Source organism: Oncorhynchus mykiss, chromosome 10, assembly GCF_057628025.1.
Source record: "Oncorhynchus mykiss isolate SJ-2025 chromosome 10, ASM5762802v1, whole genome shotgun sequence".
NCBI classification, from domain to species: Eukaryota; Metazoa; Chordata; class Actinopteri; order Salmoniformes; family Salmonidae; genus Oncorhynchus; species Oncorhynchus mykiss.
The window spans coordinates 72,270,171-72,295,035 of NC_143031.1; the positions used below are offsets into that span (position 1 = coordinate 72,270,171).

General features: G+C 46.2%; 1 protein-coding gene across 3 annotated transcripts; it reads right to left on the reverse strand.

Annotated features, from left to right (window-relative positions):
• Positions 1–91: 91 nt before the first annotated feature.
• LOC110497308 (Rho guanine nucleotide exchange factor (GEF) 38) lies at positions 92–23,014 on the reverse strand. 3 transcript variants are annotated; one of them, XM_036933828.2, is made up of 18 exons: positions 22,911–23,014; positions 22,504–22,566; positions 22,069–22,173; positions 21,482–21,757; positions 14,775–14,965; positions 14,285–14,402; positions 13,829–13,976; positions 13,691–13,708; positions 12,905–13,104; positions 12,443–12,579; positions 12,049–12,153; positions 11,169–11,291; positions 9,593–9,787; positions 9,070–9,249; positions 8,735–8,869; positions 7,865–8,066; positions 2,494–2,819; positions 92–908 (listed from the first exon to the last, which is right to left on the reverse strand). In XM_036933828.2, the coding sequence occupies exons 4-18, from the start codon at positions 21,717–21,719 to the stop codon at positions 726–728; spliced, it is 2,499 nt and encodes an 832-aa protein (XP_036789723.2). In that variant the 5' UTR covers positions 21,720–21,757; positions 22,069–22,173; positions 22,504–22,566; positions 22,911–23,014; the 3' UTR covers positions 92–725. The 3 variants fall into 3 exon arrangements, with proteins under 3 accessions (XP_036789723.2, XP_036789722.2, XP_090043942.1); XM_036933827.2 differs by lacking the exon at positions 22,911–23,014 and having other exon boundaries at positions 22,504–22,625; XM_090187816.1 differs by lacking the exons at positions 22,069–22,173; positions 22,504–22,566; positions 22,911–23,014 and adding an exon at positions 21,905–21,920.
• Positions 23,015–24,865: the final 1,851 nt, after the last annotated feature.

The window sequence follows — 24,865 nt, forward strand, 5'->3', positions numbered from 1 at the left end:
GAGGATAAATCTGAAGTCTGAAAAGGACATGAGATCATCAGCAAGCAGTCATCAAATGAACAAGCTGTTAATTGAACAGGATCAGGCACCACTGATAAAGACTCTTTATTCATCACTGATGAGTGATCTAAAATATACACATTACATGGAGGAATTGTATAACTCTAAAATACATGATCTCTTTCAAAATACATTTGCTTGACATATATTAGAATAAATCATTATTTTCATTGGGACGACACACATTCACAATATAAATTCATCAACACTGCAGGTGGCAATACTAAGTGCTCAGCACACTGATAGCTCCATTCTTCGTGCAAAACGCATATATGCAATTATCTTAACAGTCATGATCTTTTGATAATTACATTGTCTGGTCAATACATTTTTTTATTTTTTATAGAGAGACAGATTACAGTAAAATCCTATCCCAAATCGACCCTATGCCTGTGGAGATTTGAGAGGATATGGTAATAAATCTACCTTGTCCTGATATGCTAGCCGGAATTTCCACCTTGTTGCTACGGTACAACTATCAAATGCTCTCAAATCTCCACAAGGCCATAGGACCGGTTTCCTGAACAGAGATTTGGCCTAGTCCTTGGGAGTCTATTAAAATTGCATTTTAGTCCAAGACTAGGCTAAAACTGTGTCTGGGAAACCTGCCTGTAGAGGCTAGGAGTCCATTTGGGACTGGGCCTTCTTAATCCCAATCTATTCCTTTATGCGTATGACATTTTGCCGAGGTAGTTGGCTGGGACGTAGCCCTTCTGTCCGTTGGCCTCAGCCAACCACCAGTCCTTGTTGCCTCCCAGGTCGCTGAACTTGAGGATCCTCACATGCTGGTTCTCCTGCATGGTCAGCTCCTGGTCGCAGCGTGCCTGGAACCCGTACACCGCATAAAACTGGAGAAACAGACAGAACATTCACCATAGAGCAGTTATTGTACCATGCATACAGTACACGGGAGGCTGATGAGGGTAGAACGGCTCATAATAACGTCTGGAACAGAGCAAATGGAATGGAATCAAACGCCTGGAAACCATGGAAACCATGTGTTTGATCTATTTGATACCATTCCACTAATTCCGCTCCACTCATTAGAATGAGCCGGTTCTCCCCAATTAAGGTGCCACCAGCCTGTGTGGTGTTGTGGAGAAAATGTTTGGTTCATGTTCCTCAGAATCTGACCCCAAACGAATTGGTCAAGTGCCCCAACATACAGTTATTTACTAAATTAATTTACAATTCAATCTGATGAAACTTTTAAATCCAAAAAGTGTCAAGGTATTAGTTAATTGCGACAGCACAGCATATTCCATTGGCAAAATTTGCTGTACAGTCTCTACTGAATTCAGTGTGGTATTTCCTTAATTCACCAGTCGGTGTCACTGTTAGTCCATCAAAAGAAGATACAGACCCCCATCCCCACTGTCATCCCCAACCCAAACCCACCATCACCAATATCCATTTACAATCTATATTAACCGCCTCATATTCTGATGGAGGTCAAAAGCGTCCTCCCAGGTCGCAGCAAACCAAGACATAGTAAGAACAGAGCCTGCCCAGCGGCTGCTAAAGGGACTAATGTTGAGTGACTGCGCTGGTGTCGTATAAATGTTATTCACTCCATATAATCTCTATGCGAGATGGAAGTGTGACCCTAAACCTATCAGAGCCAGACCTAACAGGCACAAACACACACCGCCCCAAGGCTTCCAACAGGCCTAACAGAGTGGGTTTTCAAATCATCTGCACTATAAACCAGCACACTTAACTTTTTTACTGCTCCGTGCAATAACCACCCTCATATTTCATACCACGACTCTGTCATACCACGGCTGTCATACCACGGCTCTGACGAGGCCTTTACAGGCATCTCTATAAGCTAGTAAAGATACATTGCTTGCTTGGTTAATTCCTTTTTGTAGATTGTTATATTAGCTTGTGATCTATGTATTTCCTGTGCTTTGCTTTCAATGTAATCTTTATTGTTTGTAAATTACAATGTGGCCCGTATATCAAATAAACAATTTTGAGGTGTTGTTCAGCGAATGGAGTTCATTCTATTCATTCTATTGAGATTGTTATGTCAACTATGTAAAGCCTACTGAAAGGCACACCTAAGCCCTCTGTTTACCCTGAGCCCTGACAACTGAACCAGGATCGGTCCTCTCATTTCATAATGCACCTGTCACGTAGACACATATTATAGAAGTTTATAAATTGCCTGGCTGGGCTGATGACACAGTGGATTGCGCAGTCAGATGGAACAGAGTAAATAGGTATTTTAACTTCATAGATTTAGCCTGTGGTAACTTGTGAATTAGACACTGGCTGGAATGCGGATTTAACCAATCAGCATTAGAACCACCCGTTGTATAAAGATATATAATGCTACATAGTGCACCACTTTTGACCAGAGGCTGTATAAAGAGTAGGGTCCATAAGGGTTCAGAACGACTCTTCTTTAACCTAGTGTTACCCCACCTGCTGGTTGTCTGGCTCTGTGTCCACATCCTGGTGGATGTCTGGCTCTGTGTCGCCCTGTAGGCTGGACGGGGTGGAGCATCTGTCAAGCGAGGTACTGGAGGTGTTGTAGAGGCTGAAGTTAGGTATGCTGCTCCGGCTCCGTATGCTGTTGTTCCTCCCGCTGCCCGACACAAACAGGCTGAGGTTGTCAAAGTCCTCATCCAGCACCACAATGGGCTGCTGGGGCTCTGTGATCCCCGTACCCATACCCTGACCCGGTCGACCCTGATCCCTGTTGGGGTTGTACTGCTTCAGGAAGGATGAGTACACGTAACCCTGGGTACCTGGGAGAGAAGGGGAACAGAGGGATGTTTGTGTCTGTCAGACATATCTGGGTTCAAGTAGTACTTGAAATCTTCCAGGTGCCATGATGAATCTGGGCTTGAGCCTGCCTGGAGTGCCAGATGGGCAGGGTTTTCACTTTAGGAACTATTCCATTGATTCACATAAAGTATTTGAAAGAAAAGACTATAGGCTGCTATTCAAATCAAATGTTATTTGTCACATGCTTCGTAGACAACAGGTGTAGACCAACAGTGAAATGCTTACTTACGGGTCAACAATGCAGAGTTAAAGATAAGGGGAAAAAGAAGTCTGTGAGAGAGCTAGGTGCAGGGAGGCTCAACAGATGCACAGGTGGTTGGGTTGCATGTGAATAGGGTTCTTTGTGAGACTGGGTGTACTGTGGGTAAGTCACAGGGAGATCGGTGTCACTGTCAACGAATGAAGGATGAAGCGCGGTCTATAAACTGCATATAATACGAAGGTTTCCTTAAACCGGGCGTATTGTTGCAATGGGAAATAGTAGTTTTGTTTACTGCATTGGTAGCATTAATATCGACCATATAATAAACAGCTTCTTATGAAGACTAGTAGTCCCAGTGGATGAAACAAATCTGTGAAGTAGTTTCAGAATGCAGTCGGTACCGAGAAACACACACACACACACACACACACACACACACACACACACACACACACACACACACACACACACACACACACACACACACACACACACACACACACACACACACACACACACACACACACACACACAAACCTTTCTACAACTCCTTGCAAAAACTTGGCTGATTTGAGCCTTGTTATTCTGGAGTACAGAGAAGCGCGGCAGGCTGCTCCTTTCTCCTCCTCAGCCTGTGTTTCTCAATGCCCCCAGGGAGAGGCTTTGTACTCTAAGTAACTCTGTGTCACACCCTGGTCGAAGTATTTTGTGTTTATCTTTATTTATTTGGTCAGGCCAGGGTGTGGCATGGGTTTTTGTATGTGGTGTGTATGTATGGGGATTGTAGCTAGTGGGGTGTTCTAGCTAAGTCTATGGCTGTCTGAAGTGGTTCTCAATCAGAGGCAGGTGTTTATCGTTGTCTCTGATTGGGAACCATATTTAGGCAGCCATATTCTTTGAGTTTGTCGTGGGTGATTGTCCTTAGTGTCCTGATGTCATTGTTCTGTGTTAGGTTACACAAGTATAGGCTGTTTCGGTTTTTGTTAAGTTTATTGTTTTGATAGTGTTTGTGTTTAGTGTGTTACTTCATTAAACATGGATTGCAATAGACACGCCGCATTTTGGTCCGACTCTCCTTCTCATAAAGAAAACCGTCACAGAATCACCCACCACCAACGGACCAAGCAGCGTGTCAACAGGCAGCAACAGCAGCGTAAAGAGGAATGGACATGGGAGGATGTTTTAGATGGCAAGGGCTGTTACACTTGGGAGGAGATACTGGCTGGAAGAGATCGCCTCCCATGGGAACAGGTGGAGGCACTTAGGAGAGCAGAGGCAGCCGGAGAGAGGAGCCGGCGATATGAGGGAACACGGCTGGCAAGGAAGCCCGAGAGGCAGCCCCAAAAATTTATTGGGGGGGGGCTAACAGGGAGTATGGCTACGCCAGGTAGGAGACCTGGGCAGACTCCCTGTGCTTACCGGGGGGCTAGAGAGACCGGACAGGCACCGTGTTATGCAGTGGTGCGCACGGTGTCTCCAGTGCGGGTGCATAGCCCAGTGCGGTATATTCCAGCTCCGCGTGTCGGCCGGGCTAGATTGAGCGTCGAGCCTAATGCCATGAAGCCGGCTCTACGCAGCTGGTCCCCAGTGCGTCTCCTTGGGCCGGCTTACATGGCACCAGCCTTGCGCTTGGTGTCTCCGGTTCGCCTGCATAGCCCAGTGCGGGCTATTCCACCTCGCCGCACTGGCAGGGCGACCGTGAGCATTCAACCAGGTAAGGTTGGGCAGGCTCGGTGCTCAAGAGCTCCAGTGCGCCTGCACGGTCCGGTTTTTCCAGTACCACCTCCACACCCCAGCCCTCCGGTAGCAGCTCCCCGCACCAGGCTTCCTGTGCGTGTCCTCGGCCCAGTACCACCAGTGCCAGCACCACGCATCAGGCCTACAGTGCGCCTCGCCTGTCCAGCGCTGTCGGAGTCTCCCGCCTGTTTAGCGCTGTTAGAGCCTTCCTTCTCTACAGCGCTGCCGGAGTCTCCCGCCTGTTCAGAACTGCCAGTTTGCAAGGAGCTGCCAGTTAGCATAGAGCTGCCAGTTAGCATAGAGCTGCCAGTTAGCATGGAGCTGCCAGTCTGCAAGGAGCTGCCAGTCTGCAAGGAGCTGCCAGTCTGCAAGGAGCTGCCAGTCTGCAAGGAGCTGCCAGTCTGCAAGGAGCTGCCAGTCTGCAAGGAGCTGCCAGTCTGCAAGGAGCCGCCAGAGCTGCCAGTCTGCAGGATGCCGCCAAAGCTGCCAGTCTGCAGGATGCCGCCAAAGCTGCCAGTCTGCAAGGAGCCGCCAGAGCTGCCAATTAGCATGGAGCAGCCAGAGCCGCCAGTCAGCATGGAGCAGCCAGAGCCGCCAGTCAGCATGGAGCAGCCAGGGCCGCCAGTCAGCATGGAGCAGCCAGGGCAGTCAGTCAGCATGGAGCAGCCAGGGCAGTCAGTCAGCATGGAGCAGCCAGAGCTGCCAGTCAGCATGGAGCAGCCAGTCAGCATGGAGCAGCCAGTCAGCATGGAGCAGCCAGAGCAGCCAGTCAGCATGGAGCAGCCAGAGCTGCCAGTCAGCATGGAGCAGCCAGAGCTGCCAGTCAGCATGGAGCAGCCAGAGCTGCCAGTCATCATAGAGCAGCCAGTCAGCATGGAGCAGCCAGAGCTGTCAGTCAGCATGGAGCAGCCAGAGCTGTCAGTCAGCATGGAGCAGCCAGAGCTGTCAGTCAGCATGGAGCAGCCAGAGCTGTCAGTCAGCATGGAGCAGCCAGAGCTGCCAGTCAGCATGGAGCAGCCAGTCAGGATGGAGCAGCCAGTCAGCATGGAGCAGCCAGAGCTGCCAGTCGACCAGACTCTTCCAGATCTGCCAGTCGACCAGACTCTTCCAGATCTGCCAGTCGACCAGACTCTTCCAGATCTGCCAGTCGACCAGACTCTTCCAGATCTGCCAGTCGACCAGACTCTTCCAGATCTGCCAGTCGACCAGACTCTTCCAGATCTGCCAGTCGACCAGACTCTTCCAGATCTGCCAGTCGACCAGACTCTTCCAGATCTGCCAGTCGACCAGACTTTTCCAGATCTGCCAGTCAGCCAGGATCTGCCAGATCTGCCAGTCAGCCAGGATCTGCCAGTCAGCCAGGATCTGCCGAAACCACCAGCCAGCCAGGATCTGGTAGATTCATCAACCTGCCTGAGCTTCCTCTCACTCCTGAGCTTCCTCTCACTCCTGAGCTTCCTCTCACTCCTGAGCTTCCCCTCAGTTCCGAGCTGCCTCAGTCCCGAGCTGCCCCTCAGTCCCGATCTGCTCCTCAGTCCAGTGGGGTTCTGGGTGAGGACTACTAGGCCATGGTCGGCGGCGAGGGTGGACTATCCAGGGACGCGAGGAGAAGGGACTAAGACATTGATTGAGTGGGGTCCACGTCCCGCGCCGGAGCCGCCACCATGGACAGACGCCCACCCGGACCCTCCCTATTGTTTTGAGGTGCGTTCGGGAGTCCGCACCTTAGGGGGGGGGTTCTGTCACACCCTGGTCGAAGTATTTTGTGTTTATCTTTATTTATTTGGTCAGGCCAGGGTGTGGCATGGGTTTTTGTATGTGGTGTGTATGTATGGGGATTGTAGCTAGTGGGGTGTTCTAGCTAAGTCTATGGCTGTCTGAAGTGGTTCTCAATCAGAGGCAGGTGTTTATCGTTGTCTCTGATTGGGAACCATATTTAGGCAGCCATATTCTTTGAGTTTGTCGTGGGTGATTGTCCTTAGTGTCCTGATGTCATTGTTCTGTGTTAGGTTACACAAGTATAGGCTGTTTCGGTTTTTGTTAAGTTTATTGTTTTGATAGTGTTTGTGTTTAGTGTGTTACTTCATTAAACATGGATTGCAATAGACACGCCGCATTTTGGTCCGACTCTCCTTCTCATAAAGAAAACCGTCACACTCTGCTTACAGCGAAAGGCGGCTCGCCGCAAACAACTGGCAGGCACTCAGTGCTAGATGACGCGCGGTGCGGAAAATACATGGTAACAAACTCTTTGAGTTGGCCTTGTTGTGAGGCAGCAACTCTCTAGAGAGTGAGAGAGACAGAGAGAGTCGGTGAGGTTAGTTTGTTCCAAGTATCACCGTGACATCACAGTCAGAGGCCTCTGGGAATTTCCCCAGCAGGCTGGCTGACTTGTCAGCTGTGGTAGGTTAGTAATCAGGAAGTGAGATGTGTATCTATCTACAAAACACGCCACAGGACAGAAGAGCTAGGAGTTTAGTTCCACAGTAGTGAGGGGGATGCTTGTCTAGAGTTAGGTCATGTAGACCTGTAGGATGATGTACTACAGTACCCATAATGCAAAAGACACCTGTACAACGGACATAAACTGAGAGCATTATGTCTACATTACATCGACCTTAACGGTTGTAGTAGTGAATGAAACATCCTCTATTTGGGCGGTCTATCACTGCTAGTTTAGATAAAAGTGCAATTACAATTTTCTCATGCAGAACAAACATTAGGGCTGCGACAATATCTGTAATATATTTGTTCCATGTCATAAATGAAAACACTTCGCGCATCAAACTATTTGGTCCTTTTAAAAACCCGCTGTATGTCAAATAAATAAATGTGACTGGATGACAACATAATGTTTGTTTCCAACATTAGAGCTGATTTCTAAAGAAGTTCCATCCGCTTTCTGTTTTGTTTCCTTGCCACAATAGTAACGAGTATCACCATACTGGTATCGTCCGGCCCTAACAAGAATGGCACACATCCAATAACTAAGCCACTGTAGCAACATGAGACAGGATGATCCAACAGCGTCACATCACATAATCCAACCTATAATAATGAACTTACTGCCCGTGTCAACCAGCCAGCGGCCCCGGCTCCCCAGGGGATCTGTGTCCTCCAGCAGGCCCACCAGCTCCCCCTCCAGCAGGCTGACATCCTGCTCCTGACATCCGTTACAGTTCCTCTTCAGCTGGAACAGCCTGTCAGCTGGATACTCGTCCAGCAGCCTGGCCCTGTTGCCCTCTGTCTGACGCTGGATCTCTGGGACCTGTGGAGGGGGAGAAGGGAGTTAGGGTGATATGAGCCGAGTCATCAGTGTCCCAATGGGGGAGTGGGGGAATGATCGCTAACGAGCCCCATTGGGCTGTTGGGGGGTGGGTGGTGATGGGTCTCAGGAGGGGAAGGTGGTTCGAAACCGATCCAAAGGAGTCTTGCGCTGTTCAGATACAAGCACATGTAAGCGTACGCACACACACATACACACAAACACACAGTTTGTCTTGGGGGAGTAATAACTGGAGTAGCGCTGGGGTTGCCAAGCACTCTATTTAATCCCAACCCAGAGAGCTCGGCAGAGTCTGGTGGCTCCGATAACTTCTCCAACATTGTTCTTTAATTGACTTTTAATTGGTTCAATTAAACAAATAAGGGAGCCAATCCTGGAATAGGTGCTGAGGCTGTGGGGTAATGCTGCTTTTACCTAGAGCCTTCTGGCATTACCGCAGATAGCTGGCTCAGTGAGGATGCTCCAAGATGTGTTTGTGCTGTCTTACCAACTACTAATGTCATTGGCATGAAAACAGCTATACAGCACAAACACATCTGGGACCAGGCTAGCCTTTAATTACCTTAGCTTATCACATACTGTAGTAATAATGGGGGAGACAATGAGGCAAGTCCTTCCAGCTTTCAACCATGTTTTCTTCCCAAACTTACAGCTAAAATTTTCTTTGTTTTCTCGAAGCTGACTTTGCGTTCTATTAGAGTCTGTGCGTTGTCCTTGACGACAGTCAGGTTGTTGAGCTCTTCCATGATGCTGCTTTGGACTTCACTGATGTTGGACAAAGGAGCCTGGACAAATCAAACATTTAATCATACACTTTATCATACTTCAATGTGTGGTATTTTGCATCAACTCACAACACACCACAAATCCTTTCCCTTTCATACTGCAAAATATATTACTGTTCAATAAAAGACGCCCCTCTATTTCACCACACAAAACTCCACTCCATCCCTCAATCTCCCTTACTCCCCCTTCCCGTCCTCACCGGTAGTTGCTGTATGGAGGGTGCGTGGTGGCAGGCCGTGTCCATCAGACCTTTCAGCAGGGTCACCAAGCAGAGGACACAGTTGGACAAAATAGTATGGGCGGCCATGTTGAATCTCTGCAGCTCCTCCACCAGCTGAGCATTGAGGGCTGCGTAGTCCCGCCGCGCAGCAACCTGGCCCTGTAGAAACAAACAGATTTAAACATTTTAGCAAAGACCTTTATAGCATTCTGAAATTGGCATATTTATTTAACATTTATGATTTTTTTTATGTTAACAGATAAAATAATTCTGGTTTTAATGAGAACTGTTATAATGCTGAAAGACCAATACACTAAACTTTCAATAGCAAAATTACTAATATTGTCGCTAAAATTATATAATCCCCATAATCCCTACAAATGCTATAATCCTTACAAAATGAGCTTCAATATAACATTTAGGTATGTTCATACTAATAGGTTAACGGAAATTGTTGCTAGGTAACATGATTGCTGCAAACGGAATCCCTTGTTGAACTCACCTGGTCCTCGGATACAGGTGATGGAGAGGAGGAAGAAGAAGAGGCAGAAGACGTGGAGGAGGAGGGAGAGCGCTCCAGGCGGCTGCAGTAGTCCAATAGTTTGTCGTAGCGTTTCTGGATGAGTTTCTGCGGGGCAGCGAACATGCCTTGGAGAGAGGAGAGGGGTGCCAGGACCAGATGTGCCATCCTCTCTTTCTGAAGGGATCATATAGGGAAGCAATGATGGAGAATGAGTGTTTTTCCATACATTACATGAATCTTGCCCTTGAGACAGCTCTGCAGAGGGGTCACTAGCTGACACAGCCACAAAGTCATAAAATCTGATTTGAAACCTAACCTTAACTACACTGCAAACCCTAATGCTTAACCCTAACCTTGAAGACCAAAAAGCTATTTTTACATTATATTATACATTATATTTTACAGATATTTTTACATTATAGCCAATTTTGACTTTGCAGCCGACCCACCTAGCGGACATCGTTCAGGTCTGCCTCCAGGGCGAGATTCATGACAATAAACATCAACCTGCGTTTTTGGTGTGAGATCACACAAACATACAGGGAATTGAAATACTGTAGGGCATTTATTTAGCATAGATTTCAAAATAGAGGCCCTTGTCTCATTATATATGATTGTGGCTGTGGGAATCAATCAAATGAGGCACGAAATGGCCTACAAATTGGTCTGTCGCAAATAGTTCTGCCATCTGCACTTTAGTTTGTATAATCTCCTCTGAAAACATCTTGCCTTGCACAATTCGAATAATGATGTGCCTATTTCAAATAGTAACAAAAGGCATCTTAATGAAACTCGTTGATACAAAAGAGCACCCTTATTCTCCACCCAGAGGGCAGGTGTGTTGCAGTTTCAGAGGCTAGTTGCTGTATGAGCTGTACTGAGCTATTAGCGCTGTTAGCTATTAGCGCTCATTAAAGTCTCTGTGGGCCCTCGAGTGGCTCCTCATCCTTCACTGAGAGCACCAAGTAACACAAAGAACTCTATTCAAAAGGCTCGTTATCTCGGAATGAGCAACAGAGCTATCCCCACAGAAAGGAGGGCAGGCGGCAGAAGAGAGAGATGGGGGGGGGAGACATTAAGCGGGAGAGAGAGACAGAGGAGTGTGAGGAGAGTGCAGTTTCAGAGGGGTAGAGGGAGAGATTAAATGTTTCACCAGGCGGGAGTGGAAGCCGAAAGGTTGACTGACAGATCACTCACTCACTCTGACGGAGGAGTGGAGAGAGAGAGAGGGAGCCGTGTAAGCGCAGGAGGGCACAGCTAGGGCAAGCAGGCCCCACAAGTGAACAGCGTCCACGGAAGAAAGGATAGACAGGCTGACAAGCAGGAGAGAGAAGAGAGGAGAAGAGCCTGAGAGAGATGGAAGACGGAAGAAAGGATAGACAGGCTGACAAGCAGGAGAGAGAAGAGAGGAGAAGAGCCGGTAGCCTGAGAGAGATGGAAGACGGAAGAAAGGAACAAATAGTTAAGTTGTCAAAAAAGAACACACAGCTCCTCGACAGGAAATAGTTTGTATTTACTGTGAGAATAGGGTATCCAAATGTAGAGTCAAACTTACAAAGTGCTTGTATGGGTTGTTGCCGTTCTTCAGGTGCTGAGTACTGTTTGTGTCTATTTTGTCTGGATCCTTCATGATGTCCTCCAGGTCTGCAGCATTCTGGACCGCGACACCTACCATCTCCTACACAACATGTAAAAGACACAGTCAATATTGCTTTCCATGGGTATTACTCCGGTATGTCAATATTATTCACTGGAACATTGAGATTGTCTACACCACCTTATTTGTTCTAAATATTAGGACATTTTCAATCCATCCATCCATCCATCAATCCATCCATCAATCAATCCATCAATCCATCTATCCATCCATCAATTTATCAATCCATCAATCCATCTATCCATCCATCAATTTATCAATCCATCAATCCATCTATCCATCAATCAATCCATCAATCCATCTTTCCATCTATCCATCCATCAATTTATCAATCCATCAATCCATCAATCCATCAATCCATCTATCCATCCATCAATTTATCAATCCATCAATCCATCAATCCATCTATCCATCCATCAATTTATCAATCTATCCATCCATCAATTTATCAATCCATCAATCCATCTATCCATCCATCAATTTATCAATCTATCCATCCATCAATTTATCAATCCATCAATCCATCTATCCATCTTTCCATCTATCCATCCATCAATTTATCAATCCATCAATCCATCAATCCGTCCATCAATCCATCAATCCATCTATCCATCTTTCCATCTATCCATCCATCAATTTATCAATCCATCAATCCATCAATCCATCAATCAATCCATCTTTCCATCTATCCATCCATCAATTTATCAATCCATCAATCCATCAATCCGTCCATCAATCCATCAAGCCATACATCCATCAATGGCTGGTACATGATTACCTGTATGTGTATCAGGTAACAATGGACGTTCTTGACTAGTTGTCTCACTGCTTTCTCCAGACTCCTGAACAGCTTCTCCTCCTTGTCGAACACCTCATCTCTCACCTAGAGAAGAGGGAGAGAGAGAGAGAGAGACAGAGAGAGAGACAGAGACAGAGAGAGAGGGAAGGAGTTTACTCAGTGGTTCAGATAATCTTGACCTTTCCAGCTCCTTAGACTAGTATTTACTTTTTAACGAAGGCAGCTTGTTCTATTGATAACCTCAAGACAAAAATAGGTTTTACACAAATGTCCCCAAATTGTGGTTTGTCATTAACACATGAAGTGTATTTACTCACATTCATATTGTAGAAGTTAGTGTAGAGTGGGAGAGGTGTAGCAGCTAGTTATTTACCTGTGGCTCCACACCTGTGAGGATCTTGAGGTATCCTGTGAGCCTGTCAGACTTCTTCCTGATAGAGTGGATGCTGAACTTGTTCAGTTTACCCATGAGTGTCCCCCCATCCTCCTCGGTCCTCTTGTACTTCATCACTACAGTATGACAGAGAATCATATGTAAAGGACAAGACCAAGTTCGGGGAGACACACTGTACAATTAGGAATTAGAATACTAACGTTAAAAATAACTTAATAGGATCTCTATGGTTGAAGCACTGTAGGGGTCCTGACATTTAGTAATGGGATGCATAGCATGGTAATAACTGCCATGCAGTATAATACTTTAACTGCTTCCAATCTTAACTACAATGTTCTGTGTTCTATAAAATGTTCAATGTAACAAGGATTTATCTCAGTTTCACCACACATTTCATCACACATTTCTCCATCTCAGACTATCGCATATTTAGAGCTGTACCGATGTCCTTTCTCCTCTTGAACTCGTTGATGTTGACGTTGATGATCTTGGCGGCGGTCAGAGCCTCCTGGAGGGGACTGTTGTCAGGGTGGTCGCTGGGCGTGGCCTGCCACAGCTCCCCGAGCAGCAGAGGGTACTTCATGACCCGCTGGACCGGCTTGATGAGCAGAGAACCCATGTCCAGCAGGTTGGGTTTCCCCCTGAAGACCACCACACAGCTTGATGTTAATAATAATGTGACGACACTAGAGGCAAAATCTTTCGATTTTCAACAGAAATTGCAGCGGAAGATGGAAAAAAATCCCAGCAGACTTGTTTGGGTTACACATTATTACACAGTTAATAACACATGCTAGAACAGTTAACATGTTAGAGCATGGCACTTGTAACGTCAGGATTGTGAGTTCGATTCTCGGGGCCACCCAGGCATTAAATGTATGCATCCAATGACTAAGTGACTTTGGATAAAAGCGTCTACTAAATGGCATATATTATTATTACGATTACACTGACAATAACACAGCATGATACAGTTAGTTACACATAATTAGTCTGTCAATTACATTATACATGTAATAACATTACACTGACAATAACACAGGATGATACAGTTAGTTACACATAATTAGTCTGTCAATTACATTATACATGTAATAACATTGTTATACTTAATACTCATTTAAACCACTGAAAATCAATATGGATAGGAGGTACATTTTCATATTATAGTGTCAATTATTCAAAAATATTCTTACAGGAAAAATTATAAAAATCTGGTGTACTTACTCTTGGTCGTATATCCGCCTGCAACGAGACGCAAAGTCATTGGTTTAATAAAAGTAGTTATGGCCAACAGTATAAATGCCTCTTTGGGAGGAAATGCTTAGTTGATGAATGAGGGGGAAGTATCAAGCAGCGACTCACTTCAGTGATAACACACAGGTGATGAAATGTTGCTTGATTCCTTCCTCTTTCTCATAGGACTTGAGTAAAGAGTTGGCATCGTCGTGGTGATAGCAGTAGATTTTATAGACGTCCTCCAGTGCTGCTTTGGCCTGAATGAACACTTCCCCTACGGTGGGAAAACAAAACGTGATACATTTGAATTAACCCGTATTAAATCAGTCAACCTGAGTGGCTTATTTAGAAATGTGGCATATTATAATGGCAGTATGGTCAAAACAAGGGTCATGTTCATTAGGTCACTCAATGGAAAAGTTTTTTTTTTTTAAGTTTTGAAAACGAGAATTTGCCTTTCTTACCGGACCAGGTAAGTCCAGGTAGTCCCCTCCCTGTTTCAATCCATTTCATTCACTAAGTTTCCCTGATGAACACACGACTCAGGTGACTGAGGTTAAACAGAGGTCAGAGGTCACCTACCTATGACTAGTGCCTCAGGGTCTGGCTCAGCTGTGGCCTCCTGCAGCCGGTGGAGCAGCGCGGCCGACACCTCACACACTGTCTCCATGTTAGTAAACAGACGATCCACGTCCACCACCTGGAGACACACACAGAGAGAGACCTTTAAGACACATAGCCAGTCATCCAAATACCTCAACGTTCTGGAACAACCCTATAGCCTATGTTAGCCTGGCATGATCTCCTCCAAGTGTAGATATCCCTATTGGGGCAGTGGCTATCTTGGGTAGAGCACACGCCTGATATTCGCTACACTGGTGTCAGAAGTGGGCTGTGTGCAGTTCAAACACCATGCATTGTCTTTTGAAAATCACTCCATAAACCAACTCTGCCTGAATAACGAACAATACAACATTCACTACCAAGCAAGGTAACACAAGGTAACCACCCCTTTGTATCTCTGTAAGCAGAGGATATCACCCACTGAGTACTCTGTCTGCTTCCTCGTTACCTGTCTGTCTCTGAGGGGCTTGACCACCTCTCTGATGCAGAGCTCCAGGTCGGTGAGGAAGTCCCTCTCCGTCTGCACCAGCTCCTGGATGACCTTTGACCTGCGGCTCATCTTCCTCAGGCGGACCTCCGCGGGGTCGAGGGCCGGGGAGGCCAGGATCGACGACAGGGGGGACAGGGGCGCCATTTTCTCTTAAGACAGGCACATGGATAAGTTTAGGATGTGTGTTGGATGGCAAGGTTTTCTTCTATGCAGAATATACCCACTGGGCACAGAAGTCAATTGAATGTCTAGTCTGTGTTGCTTCAATGTAATTTCAATGAAATGACGTGGAAACAACGTTGATTCAACCAATGTGTGCCCATTGGATAGTCTCTGTCTGAGCAGATAATGTACAAAATATGACATAACACAATAACGTGTTGAGATATGACATGATCATTGACACAATAAACGTGTTAACCACACATCATATTAAAATGTGAGATCTGTTTAAAAAGGGGCCGTATCAAAAGATCTACAGTAAAGAGAGAGCACACATGTACAAGAGCCCTCTGCATGAAGTTGTATTTACATACATGGGCATGGTATGCAATGCATGAGAAAACATCCATCTCTCCCAACACCGTCGCCTGACTTCAACCCTCCCTACCCTCCCTACCCTCCCAACCCTCCCAACCCTCCCTACCCTCCCTACCCTCCCAACCCTCCCAACCCTCCCTACCCTCCCAACCCTCTGCCAGTGTTTCACGCTGATCTAATTGTTTTGACTGAACACCGACCAGCCCCCATTAGCATGCCTGTCGGGTTCCTCTCCTCTTTTTTCATTCCTTCTCTTTTCTCTCTTTTTTTATCGCCCTGCTCCCCCTAATCAGTCCCTAGCTGGCAGTGCTTTGCATGGCGGGTGAGGAGAGAGAGAGAGAGAGAGAGAGAGAGAGAGAGAGAGAGAGTATGTGTGTGTGTGTGTGTGTGTGTGTGTGTGTGTGTGTGTGTGTGTGTGTGTGTGTGTGTGTGTGTGTGTGTGTGTGTGTGTGTGTGTGTGTGTGTGTGTGTGTGTGTGTGTGAAGAGGAGTGAAGCGTGTGTTCAGGGAAGGGAGATGTTTCCTTTCCGGGTCTGCTGCCTAATCGACCTCAACACACCACTTCCCCCTCTCCGGGAGAGAGAGAGAGAGGGAGGGAGAGAGATTGAGAGGGAGATTAAGAGAGATAGAGAGGGAGGGCAAGAGATTGAGAGGGAGGGAGGGAGGGAGGGAGGGAGGGAGGGAGATTGAGAGGGAGGGAGGGAGAGAGAGAGGGAAGAGAAAAAGAGGGGAGAGAGAGAGGAAAAGAGAGAGTGTGTGGAAAGAGAGAGAGAGAGAAGAGAGATGGAGAGATAGAGAGAGAGAGAGAGTGACAGAGAGAGAGCGACAGAGAGAGAGCGACAGAGAAAGAGACAGAGTGGAAGGAAGAAGAGAGAGCTGTGTCAGGTTACTGAACTAATTGCCTCGCTGATGTAATGCCACGGCGTGTGCAGGCATTCCATCTGCTCCAGCTGGGGGGGATGCACCTGACACACACACACGCGCACACACACACACTCCATCCCGCTACACAAACCAACTCCACCCCCAGCACACATCAAGACAGTCAACAAAAATCTGACGCACAAACACCCACACACCACACCACACTCATACATGCATATGCGTACACATTACACACCCAGCACCCTCACAACACACCCCTCCCACCTCTTCCCCACTTCTCAGTCTCACACTCCTACCAGTGCATTCATGTCAACACAACCCTGGCATTCACTTGTATACAGGCAGTACTAAAACGGAACATTCAAAAGCTTTGACATTGGAGAGCTATTTGACCATTTTTCACAAAGAGGTGGAATGAGGATATGATGGTGTCATGTCCTTGGAAGGGCAGGAGAAAAGACAAATGCCATGTCAAGCCCTCTAAAGCTGCAAAAAGCTAAATCGACACCTTCACCCCTCCTGGCTATCAGGTTTCAATGGCCCCTCCTAAAGAATATAATACTTTATAATTCTCCCTAAAAGAATGGTGGTCAATTACTATATTTTGGGGAGGCAGGTAGCCTAGTGGTTAGAGTGTTGGGCCAGTAACCGAAAGGCTGCTAGATCGAATCCCCGAGCTGACAGGGTAAAAATATGTTGTTCTGCCCCTGAACAAGGCAGTTAACCCACTGTTCCTAGGCTGTCATTGTAAATAAGAATTTGTTCTTAAATGACTTGCCTAATTAAATAAAGGTTCAATAATGTAAAATAAAAATTGTTGTAGCAATTAAAATGATTTGACATCACGTAAAAGAGAAGCATGTTAATGAATGAAAATAAAGTGTTAAAATTTAAATAAATGTGAATAAGACGTATGTCACATTACAACATGACATATGAAATACAGTATAATGGCTATTCAAGAGACTCTGCTGCAAGTGAAAAGAAAGTGCAGATTTAGTGGCAGGGCTGAGTACCTTCTAGCCTAGCTCCCTGCCTGGGTAAGACCTGAGACCTTCTAGCCTAGCTCCCTGCCTGGGTAAGACCTGAGAACTTCTAGCCTAGCTCCCTGCCTGGGTAAGACCTGAGACCTTTTAGCCTAGCTCCCTGCCTGGGTAAGACCTGAGACCTTCTAGCCTAGCTCCCTGCCTGGGTAAGACCTGAGACCTTCTAGCCTAGCTCCCTGCCTGGGTAAGACCTGAGACCTTCTAGCCTAGCTCCCTGTCTGGGTAAGACCTGAGACCTTCTAGCCTAGCTCCCTGCCTGGGTAAGACCTGAGACCTTCTAGCCTAGCTCCCTGCCTGGGTAAGACCTGAGACCTTTTAGCCTAGCTCCCTGCCTGGGTAAGACCTGAGACCTTCTAGCCTAGCTCCCTGCCTGGGTAAGACCTGAGACCTTCTAGCCTAGCTCCCTGCCTGGGTAAGACCTGAGACCTTCTAGCCTAGCTCCCTGCCTGGGTAAGACCTGAGACCTTCTAGCCTATCTCCCTGCCTGGGTAAGACCTGAGACCTCCTAGCCTAGCTCCCTGCCTGGGTAAGACCTGAGACCTTCTAGCCTAGCTCCCTGCCTGGGTAAGACCTGAGACCTCCTAGCCTAGCTCACTGCCTGGGTAAGACCTGAGACCTTCTAGCCTATCTCCCTGCCTGGGTAAGACCTGAGACCTCCTAGCCTAGCTCCCTGCCTGGGTAAGACCTGAGACCTTCTAGCCTAGCTCCCTGCCTGGGTAAGACCTGAGACCTCCTAGCCTAGCTCCCTGCCTGGGTAAGACCTGAGACCTTCTAGCCTAGCTCCCTGCCTGGGTAAGACCTGAGACCTCCTAGCCTATCTCCCTGCCTGGGTAAGACCTGAGACCTTCTAGCCTAGCTCCCTGCCTGGGTAAGACCTGAGACCTCCTAGCCTAGCTCCCTGCCTGGGTAAGACCTGAGACCTCCTAGCCTATCTCCCTGCCTGGGTAAGACCTGAGTTACTGAAATAAAACAGGTCCACAAAAGAGGACCAGCATGTTGTTAAATTCAGCACTTCTATCACAATATAGTCATATCATGGGTCAGTGTTTGATAGAGCCATAATGTAATAGTCTATGTCGTCCCATTAGCCACCATTATGCTACTGTATTATGCTGGTGTGGTTGCAGGCGCAGCAGTTCCCATGAAAGAGGACACGCCAGCCTTTTCACCAGGCTTGGCTATTGAAAACGATCTAACGTACGGAAGGCTTTGGAACACAGGGACCCTGACGGATCACGTATCGCCACAAGGAAAAATGACACGTTAGATGCCCCCGGTCACCCCCCTGCAGAATACAATAGGATTGAGAATGTCATTGAAGAAAGGACTGAGTTCAAGTCCATTAGGGGAATAGAGGTGGAGCCTCATAGGAAGGGCAAAAGGGCCAATGCTAACAGCTGAAGCAGTTATTAAATCACTGGCTTTGGGTTTAGCTGCGGTTTGTATAGGATACCTCACTGAGTTGTGCTTGGCTCCAGTCATCTCTCCTAATGGCCCACAGGTGAGAGCTGGGCCTGAGGACAGTAGCTAGGTTGATAGGGGCTCTTTGTACCCCGTAGTACGGACACACTATCTGATGCAATAACAAGACACAAAAGGCCCTTGTTGAGGCCAATTCACACACACACACACACACACACACACACACACACACACACACACACACACACACACACATGGACGTACGCATGCACACACAACACAACACACACGCACAAACACACAACACACACATACACACACAAAGACACACACACACGTGTCATGCATACCAATTGACCAGTTTGTCTTATGAATATTTAGATACTTAGTAGTGGATGACTGTTCACAGCTTTCAATAACTCACTATAAACTGAGGAGGTGAATTACTGTATGACACCAGCCAGTGTGCAATATCATATCAGGGTGGTAACGCTTTGTGACTGACCATAACTTCTGGTTGCTATGGACCTTGAGGCCAGGCTTGATCAACCTGTTTCACAGCAGACAGAATGATAGAGGAGAACTCAGTGTTCAGGAACAACTCGCACACTTCCCCATGTGACGCCACCATTATGTCAATATTTGCAATGTACCTGTACACTTATACTCAAGGCAGCTTGTTTAGCGTGATGGAGAAACCCTTTAAAGTGGGCGGTGGCGGTGACGATCAGTTTACTGAAAACAATCAGCTGTTTGAGAACTGAGTTGTGACGCTTGTCCTTGGGCACAAGTCAAGAAAACAGAAAGTGGTGATAGGCAACGAGTGCCTGTGTTTCAGGTAAACAGTGGATGTGCTGACAGGACAAGGAGTGTCCTACATCCCACTCTGTTCACTACTTTTGACCAGATCCCTACGGGGGCTGGATCCCTACGGGGGCTGGATCCCTACGGGGGCTGAGTCCCTACGGGGGCTGGATCCCTACGGGAGCTGGATCCCTACGGGGGCTGGATCCCTACGGGCGCTGGATCCCTACGGGGGCTGGATCCCTACGGGCGCTGGATCCCTACGGGGGCTGGTCAACAGTAGTCCACTATAGAGTGAATAGGATGTGTCGGTGTTTCAGGTCAACAGTAGTCCACTATAGAGTGAATAGGATGTGTCGGTGTTTCAGGTGAGAGGTTGAGAATCTGAGAGGTTAAGTGTGTCCTATTCAGCACGTCATTATAATACAAAATAGTTTAAATGGCTCTTTAGATGGTTAGATGGGAGATTGACGGTATTGTTTAATTGAGTAAACTAATGCCCCTAATTGACATTAGCAGGAGTGTAGGTGACCATTGTTCCCTTGTTGAGTAAACCTACAGAACTAGTGGCACAAGAATCTCTACATAGTTAACCTCGTATTTTCTGTAAGGCATCCAGTGACTACTTGGCTGGTTGGCATTTATTAGGATGACTCATGTACTGGAGGCAGCTCTGCAGGGTAATCATTAGCTGGCACAGCCACAAAGTTGTAAAATCGTATTTTAAACCTACCCCTAACCACACTGCTAACGTTATGATTAACCCTAACCTTAAAATAAGTTGTTTTACATTTCAAGAATTTTTACAATATATAGTCAATTTTGCAGCCCTGCCTCCAGGACAAGATTCATCCCAATAAACGTCAACCTGCGCCTGAAGGTCTACATTCCAAGTGCGTGACAACACCTGATGTAATGTAGTAGAGGAAGGACAGGTGAGGTGAGTTTTTGCTGATGAGACACACTGACTGTCTGGGAAAAGTGAGAGAGGCTAAAAGGACACTGCTTACCTGCAAAATGACAAACGAAAAAAGAACCATGACCTTAACCCTGACCTTAACCTTGACCTTAACCCTGACCTTAACCTAATTTGAACCAATTCTGAAATGAAATATTGGTTTGCAGGTCAGGAGTGTATCTAGCTATGTCAGCCATTATGCCGACCAGTAACGATACTTTAGTTCAATTTTGAGCCCAGATTGTGTTAAAATAAAAACAATCTTATGATAAATGTATAAGAATTTGACTTCAGAGAACGTCAAGTCTGACCATGTCGTGACAGCCACCTTGACATTGTTCAGGCTGTAGTAGCACAGTAGTAACACTGGTGTTGACACGTGTCTATATATCTGGATGTTCACACTTCCCCTTTAAAATCATAGGGACAACACACTGGTTTAATAATTAAATGCTTCAGTCAGTGATAGAAGCCCTGTTGTCATTCACTCATACTAGGTTTACTTATCTGGTTTAATACTGGGCCTGTAGCTACAGTATAGCCACTCCTCCATGCTGTAAGGCTACTGTGGCTCGGTTGGAGCACGGTTTGCATATGTGACCTCATCCCTGCGGGAATAGCTTGGTGCTCCCTCAATCACATAACAACACAACAGATGCTTGGCAGAAGCATCCATAGCTACAGTGCCCTTCGTCTATCTGGCTTTCACCCTTGAGTCACACGTGTTCCTCTGGAATCTATGGCGCTACGGTTGATTTGCTGAACGTCTATAAATGCTTCCCTGTTGAAAGTCAACAGACATGCTGTTGACGTCTTACTGATAGTCTATTGGTAGTTTGTTGAGTATCCATCTACAGATGGAATATCCAAGCAAAGTGTCACCTTTTCTTTTACAAAGCACTTAGGAGGAGAACTTACTATCGTCCAAGTCAACAGGAAGCTATGAGATGTTAAAACCTGAGCTATAGCTAACCTAGTTTCCATAGTTATGACCTCAGGGGATCCAATTACCTTTAAGTTTGGCACTGTACTCCGTTTTGTCCGACTGACTCCTCCGCACCAGGGTCCCAAGGTTGATGTCACCTTTAATGTCGGCGGCGGTGTCATCGTTGGCCACCACGATGGTGTCCGTCTTCCTCCTCTCCAAGTGCATGTAGCGCAGGAAGTTAGGCCTGGTTCTCCTCTTGACCACTTTCTCTTTTTCCTTCTCTTTCTCACTGCCGTTGTTGGCCTCCTTGTTGGGATCCATTTTGACCAAGAAGCCCTCTTCTTCTCCCCCCGTGCTCTCTGTCCAGCCAGGGAGAAAGAGAGAGGGAGAGAGGGACGGAGGAAGAGAGAGCCTGAGAAGTGCAACAGGTGTACTGTAGTGCACTACTGCCAACGCCACACAGGTACTGTGGCCCCTCCCTCTCCCAGTCACCTGCCCTGCCATACCTGTCACAGGAGAGCTCTGTGGCCCCTCCCTCTCCCAGGCACCTGCCCTGCCATACCTGTCACAGGAGAGCTCTGTGGCCCCTCCCCCTCCCAGGCTCCTGCCTGCCATACCTGTCACAGGAGAGCTCTATGGCCCCTCCCCCCCAGGCTCCTGCCTGCCATACCTGTCACAGGAGAGCTCTGTGGTCATGCCCCCTTCACTGCTGTACTTCATGGCCCTGCACCCTCCACTGCTGTGCAATGCAACGTCCCTGGGAACACCTGCATCTCTAGAGGGAGATAGAGGGATAAGAAGGGAGCAGTGGAGGAGAGAGGGACTATGACCACTGCACTAACAAATGTACTATTTTTGTTTTACTAAAGAGAAGGGTCTCAAGGGACAACATGCAAAGCAAAACAATGCATGGAAAACTCTAGGTTTTACATTGGTTACAGTGTGCGTCAAGACAACTAGCCAGCATTTCTACATTTTATTTGTAATGTAAATGATGGTTATTGTGTTTTTCCCATTTGAAGAACCTGGGGGTCTATATCTAAAGGTGTTTACTATTCAGAATACACACAACAAAAATACATAAAATATATAACCAATAGATAACCTTTATTTCTGAGAGCTCAAGGAATCCCACATCCATGTTCATGAGATCATTATTTCCCACCAACTGTAAAATTAGATGCATGAATTCAACAAGTGGGTCGCTGTGGGGAAAAAAGTCTGTTCAAATGTCAATTAAGTGATTCATTGCAGCAGATGCTGAACTTTAGGCAGATGAATATTGAAGGATAAAAACAGAATGCACGGAATCCACATGTTCACAAACATACAGCATATTCTTCATAATAGAGAAATGTTGACGATAACGCTTAAACTGGGTCCAGGAGGACTACAAGCTATAACTAGAGTTTTTCCTGGTTAGGTCACTTGGTCAGGGAAAAAAACCCTGGTCCTAATCATACTGTATATTAACAATGATGAAAAGGTGGTTGGAAAAAGTTACTTGCTTACCTTTATAGGTCAAATCTCTTCTGAACGACAGAAAAGTAAATAGGGGATTAAAACGAGAGCACAGAGCACCAGGTCAAAGTGCACAGTGAGGAGGGTTTTAAAGTGTGTATACTCATCTGCGTACAGCATTTGACCTGTGTTGACCATTCCTAATCGGCTGGGCTAGCCAATACGTTAGCTTATGTAGTTAAGACAAGCTACAGTAAACATTGAAAGCGATCAGTCATGAAGCACTGACTGCACTTGAGAGAAAGAGAGAGGGGCATAATAGTGTAGTTTAAACATCATGTACTCTATACAGTATGTCCAGTAAATGAATGGGCCAATCTGAAAAACACATTTTATTGAACCTATAAATTATTTGATCACAGTAACACCATAATACACACGGTTCTCACCCTGCTGATAAAACTGCCATACATTAGTTTCAAGTTTCAATGTCACATGCACAAGTACAGTGAAGTGCCATTCTTGCAAACTCAAAACCCAACAATGCAACAATGCATTATCTTTCATACTTCAGACAGATCTGGTTCAACAGGTATATTGGCCATACAACAATAAGCTACTACAATGGTTTCTAGACAGGTAGTGAATTCCATGGTGAGAGGACAATGAATGGAGGCATCATTTCCCTCCCCACTGAAGCACAGGGCAATAAAGGCTCATATTGTGTTTCCAGCTCACGGTGTAGTGTGTTGTAGGACACCTGTTAGTCCTCCATTAGACTGTGTTGCTCCCTGTCAAACATCTCATCGACTCCAATGATACTCAACTCCAACTCCATCTTCTTGACAATTTAGTAACAGAGTAGAGACTGTACCTCTGAATGACATTTTCCTCTCATACATGTGTCCCCCACCCAAAAGAATATATGCAGCTTTTACAAAACTGAAAAAAACAAAGGCACATGCATGATATTTAATCACTTGACTTATTTTTTTAATCAAGGTCAACACAGTGACCTACACTAAAGTTACAAAATGCACTGTAACGTCGACTCAGAGTATTCAAATACACATAGTAAATATTACACATCAGGTTGAATGACATTTTTTTATTCCAGAATAATACTTTCCCCTTGTGTGCCAAGCCTGTTCAGTCTGCTGAAGTTCACATGCCCTGGGGGAGCTTGTGGAAGTTAGGTAACCGTGGGTGTGGACTGAGGTTCCGGCTTGGCATGGGGCTGCTATGCTGCTCAAAGATAGACTGGCTACAATGACTTCACACATGAGAGAAAGGGATTGTCAAGAAGTGAGTCACATCTCCCTATACAAACAAACACACAAACTCAAGATAAAACACACAATAAATGCGGTAAAGAGGTCAATGGAACTCGACCAGAACAATGGAAATGCCATGGAAACGTGTGGGGGAAAGATCCCACATCTCCTCATTGCCCCCCAGCAAAATTTGCCTACATTTAGGCTATTGTTTACATGTGTATTTCACACTATATTGAGGTATAAATCAGTGTATAATACTTGTATGGATGTCAACCCCAATACATGTTCATGTCATCGTCACCAATGAACTGCATTACCACCACCGATTTCTCTATGCTAGCTATGATACCAGCTTATGTGAGCAGTAGTTAGCATTTAGCAGTCACTTCTTCTAAACCTGAAAAGGGACTACTTCTAAATGTTCAACATGGTCTCAGAGTATTTTGTACTATTCTGTACATAAATCCGAGATACTCCATTTAGTCTGATATGTTACGTTTCGTATGGTATGTTACGAATTATAAACTGGGTGGTTCGAGCACTGAAAGCTGATTGGCTGACAGCTGGGGTATATCAGATCGTATACCACGGGTATGACAAAACATTTATTTTTACTGCTCTAATTACCATGGTAACCCGTTTATAATAGCAATAAGGCACCTCAGAGGTTTGCGTCATGCCTAAGAACAGCCCTTAGCCGTAGTATATTGGCCGTATACCACACCTCCT

Excerpts from the sequence above, each read along its gene's own strand:
- LOC110497308 (XM_036933828.2), bottom strand. The coding sequence starts at position 21,719 with ATGGATCCCAACAAGGAGGCCAACAACGGCAGTGAGAAAGAGAAGGAA. Across the intron at positions 12,154-12,442 it reads TCACAGGTGTGGAGCCACAG|GTGAGAGATGAGGTGTTCGA; the intron begins GTAAATAACTAG and ends CCTCTTCTCTAG. Across the intron at positions 8,870-9,069 it reads CCTCCATACAGCAACTACCG|GCTCCTTTGTCCAACATCAG; the intron begins GTGAGGACGGGA and ends TGATTTGTCCAG.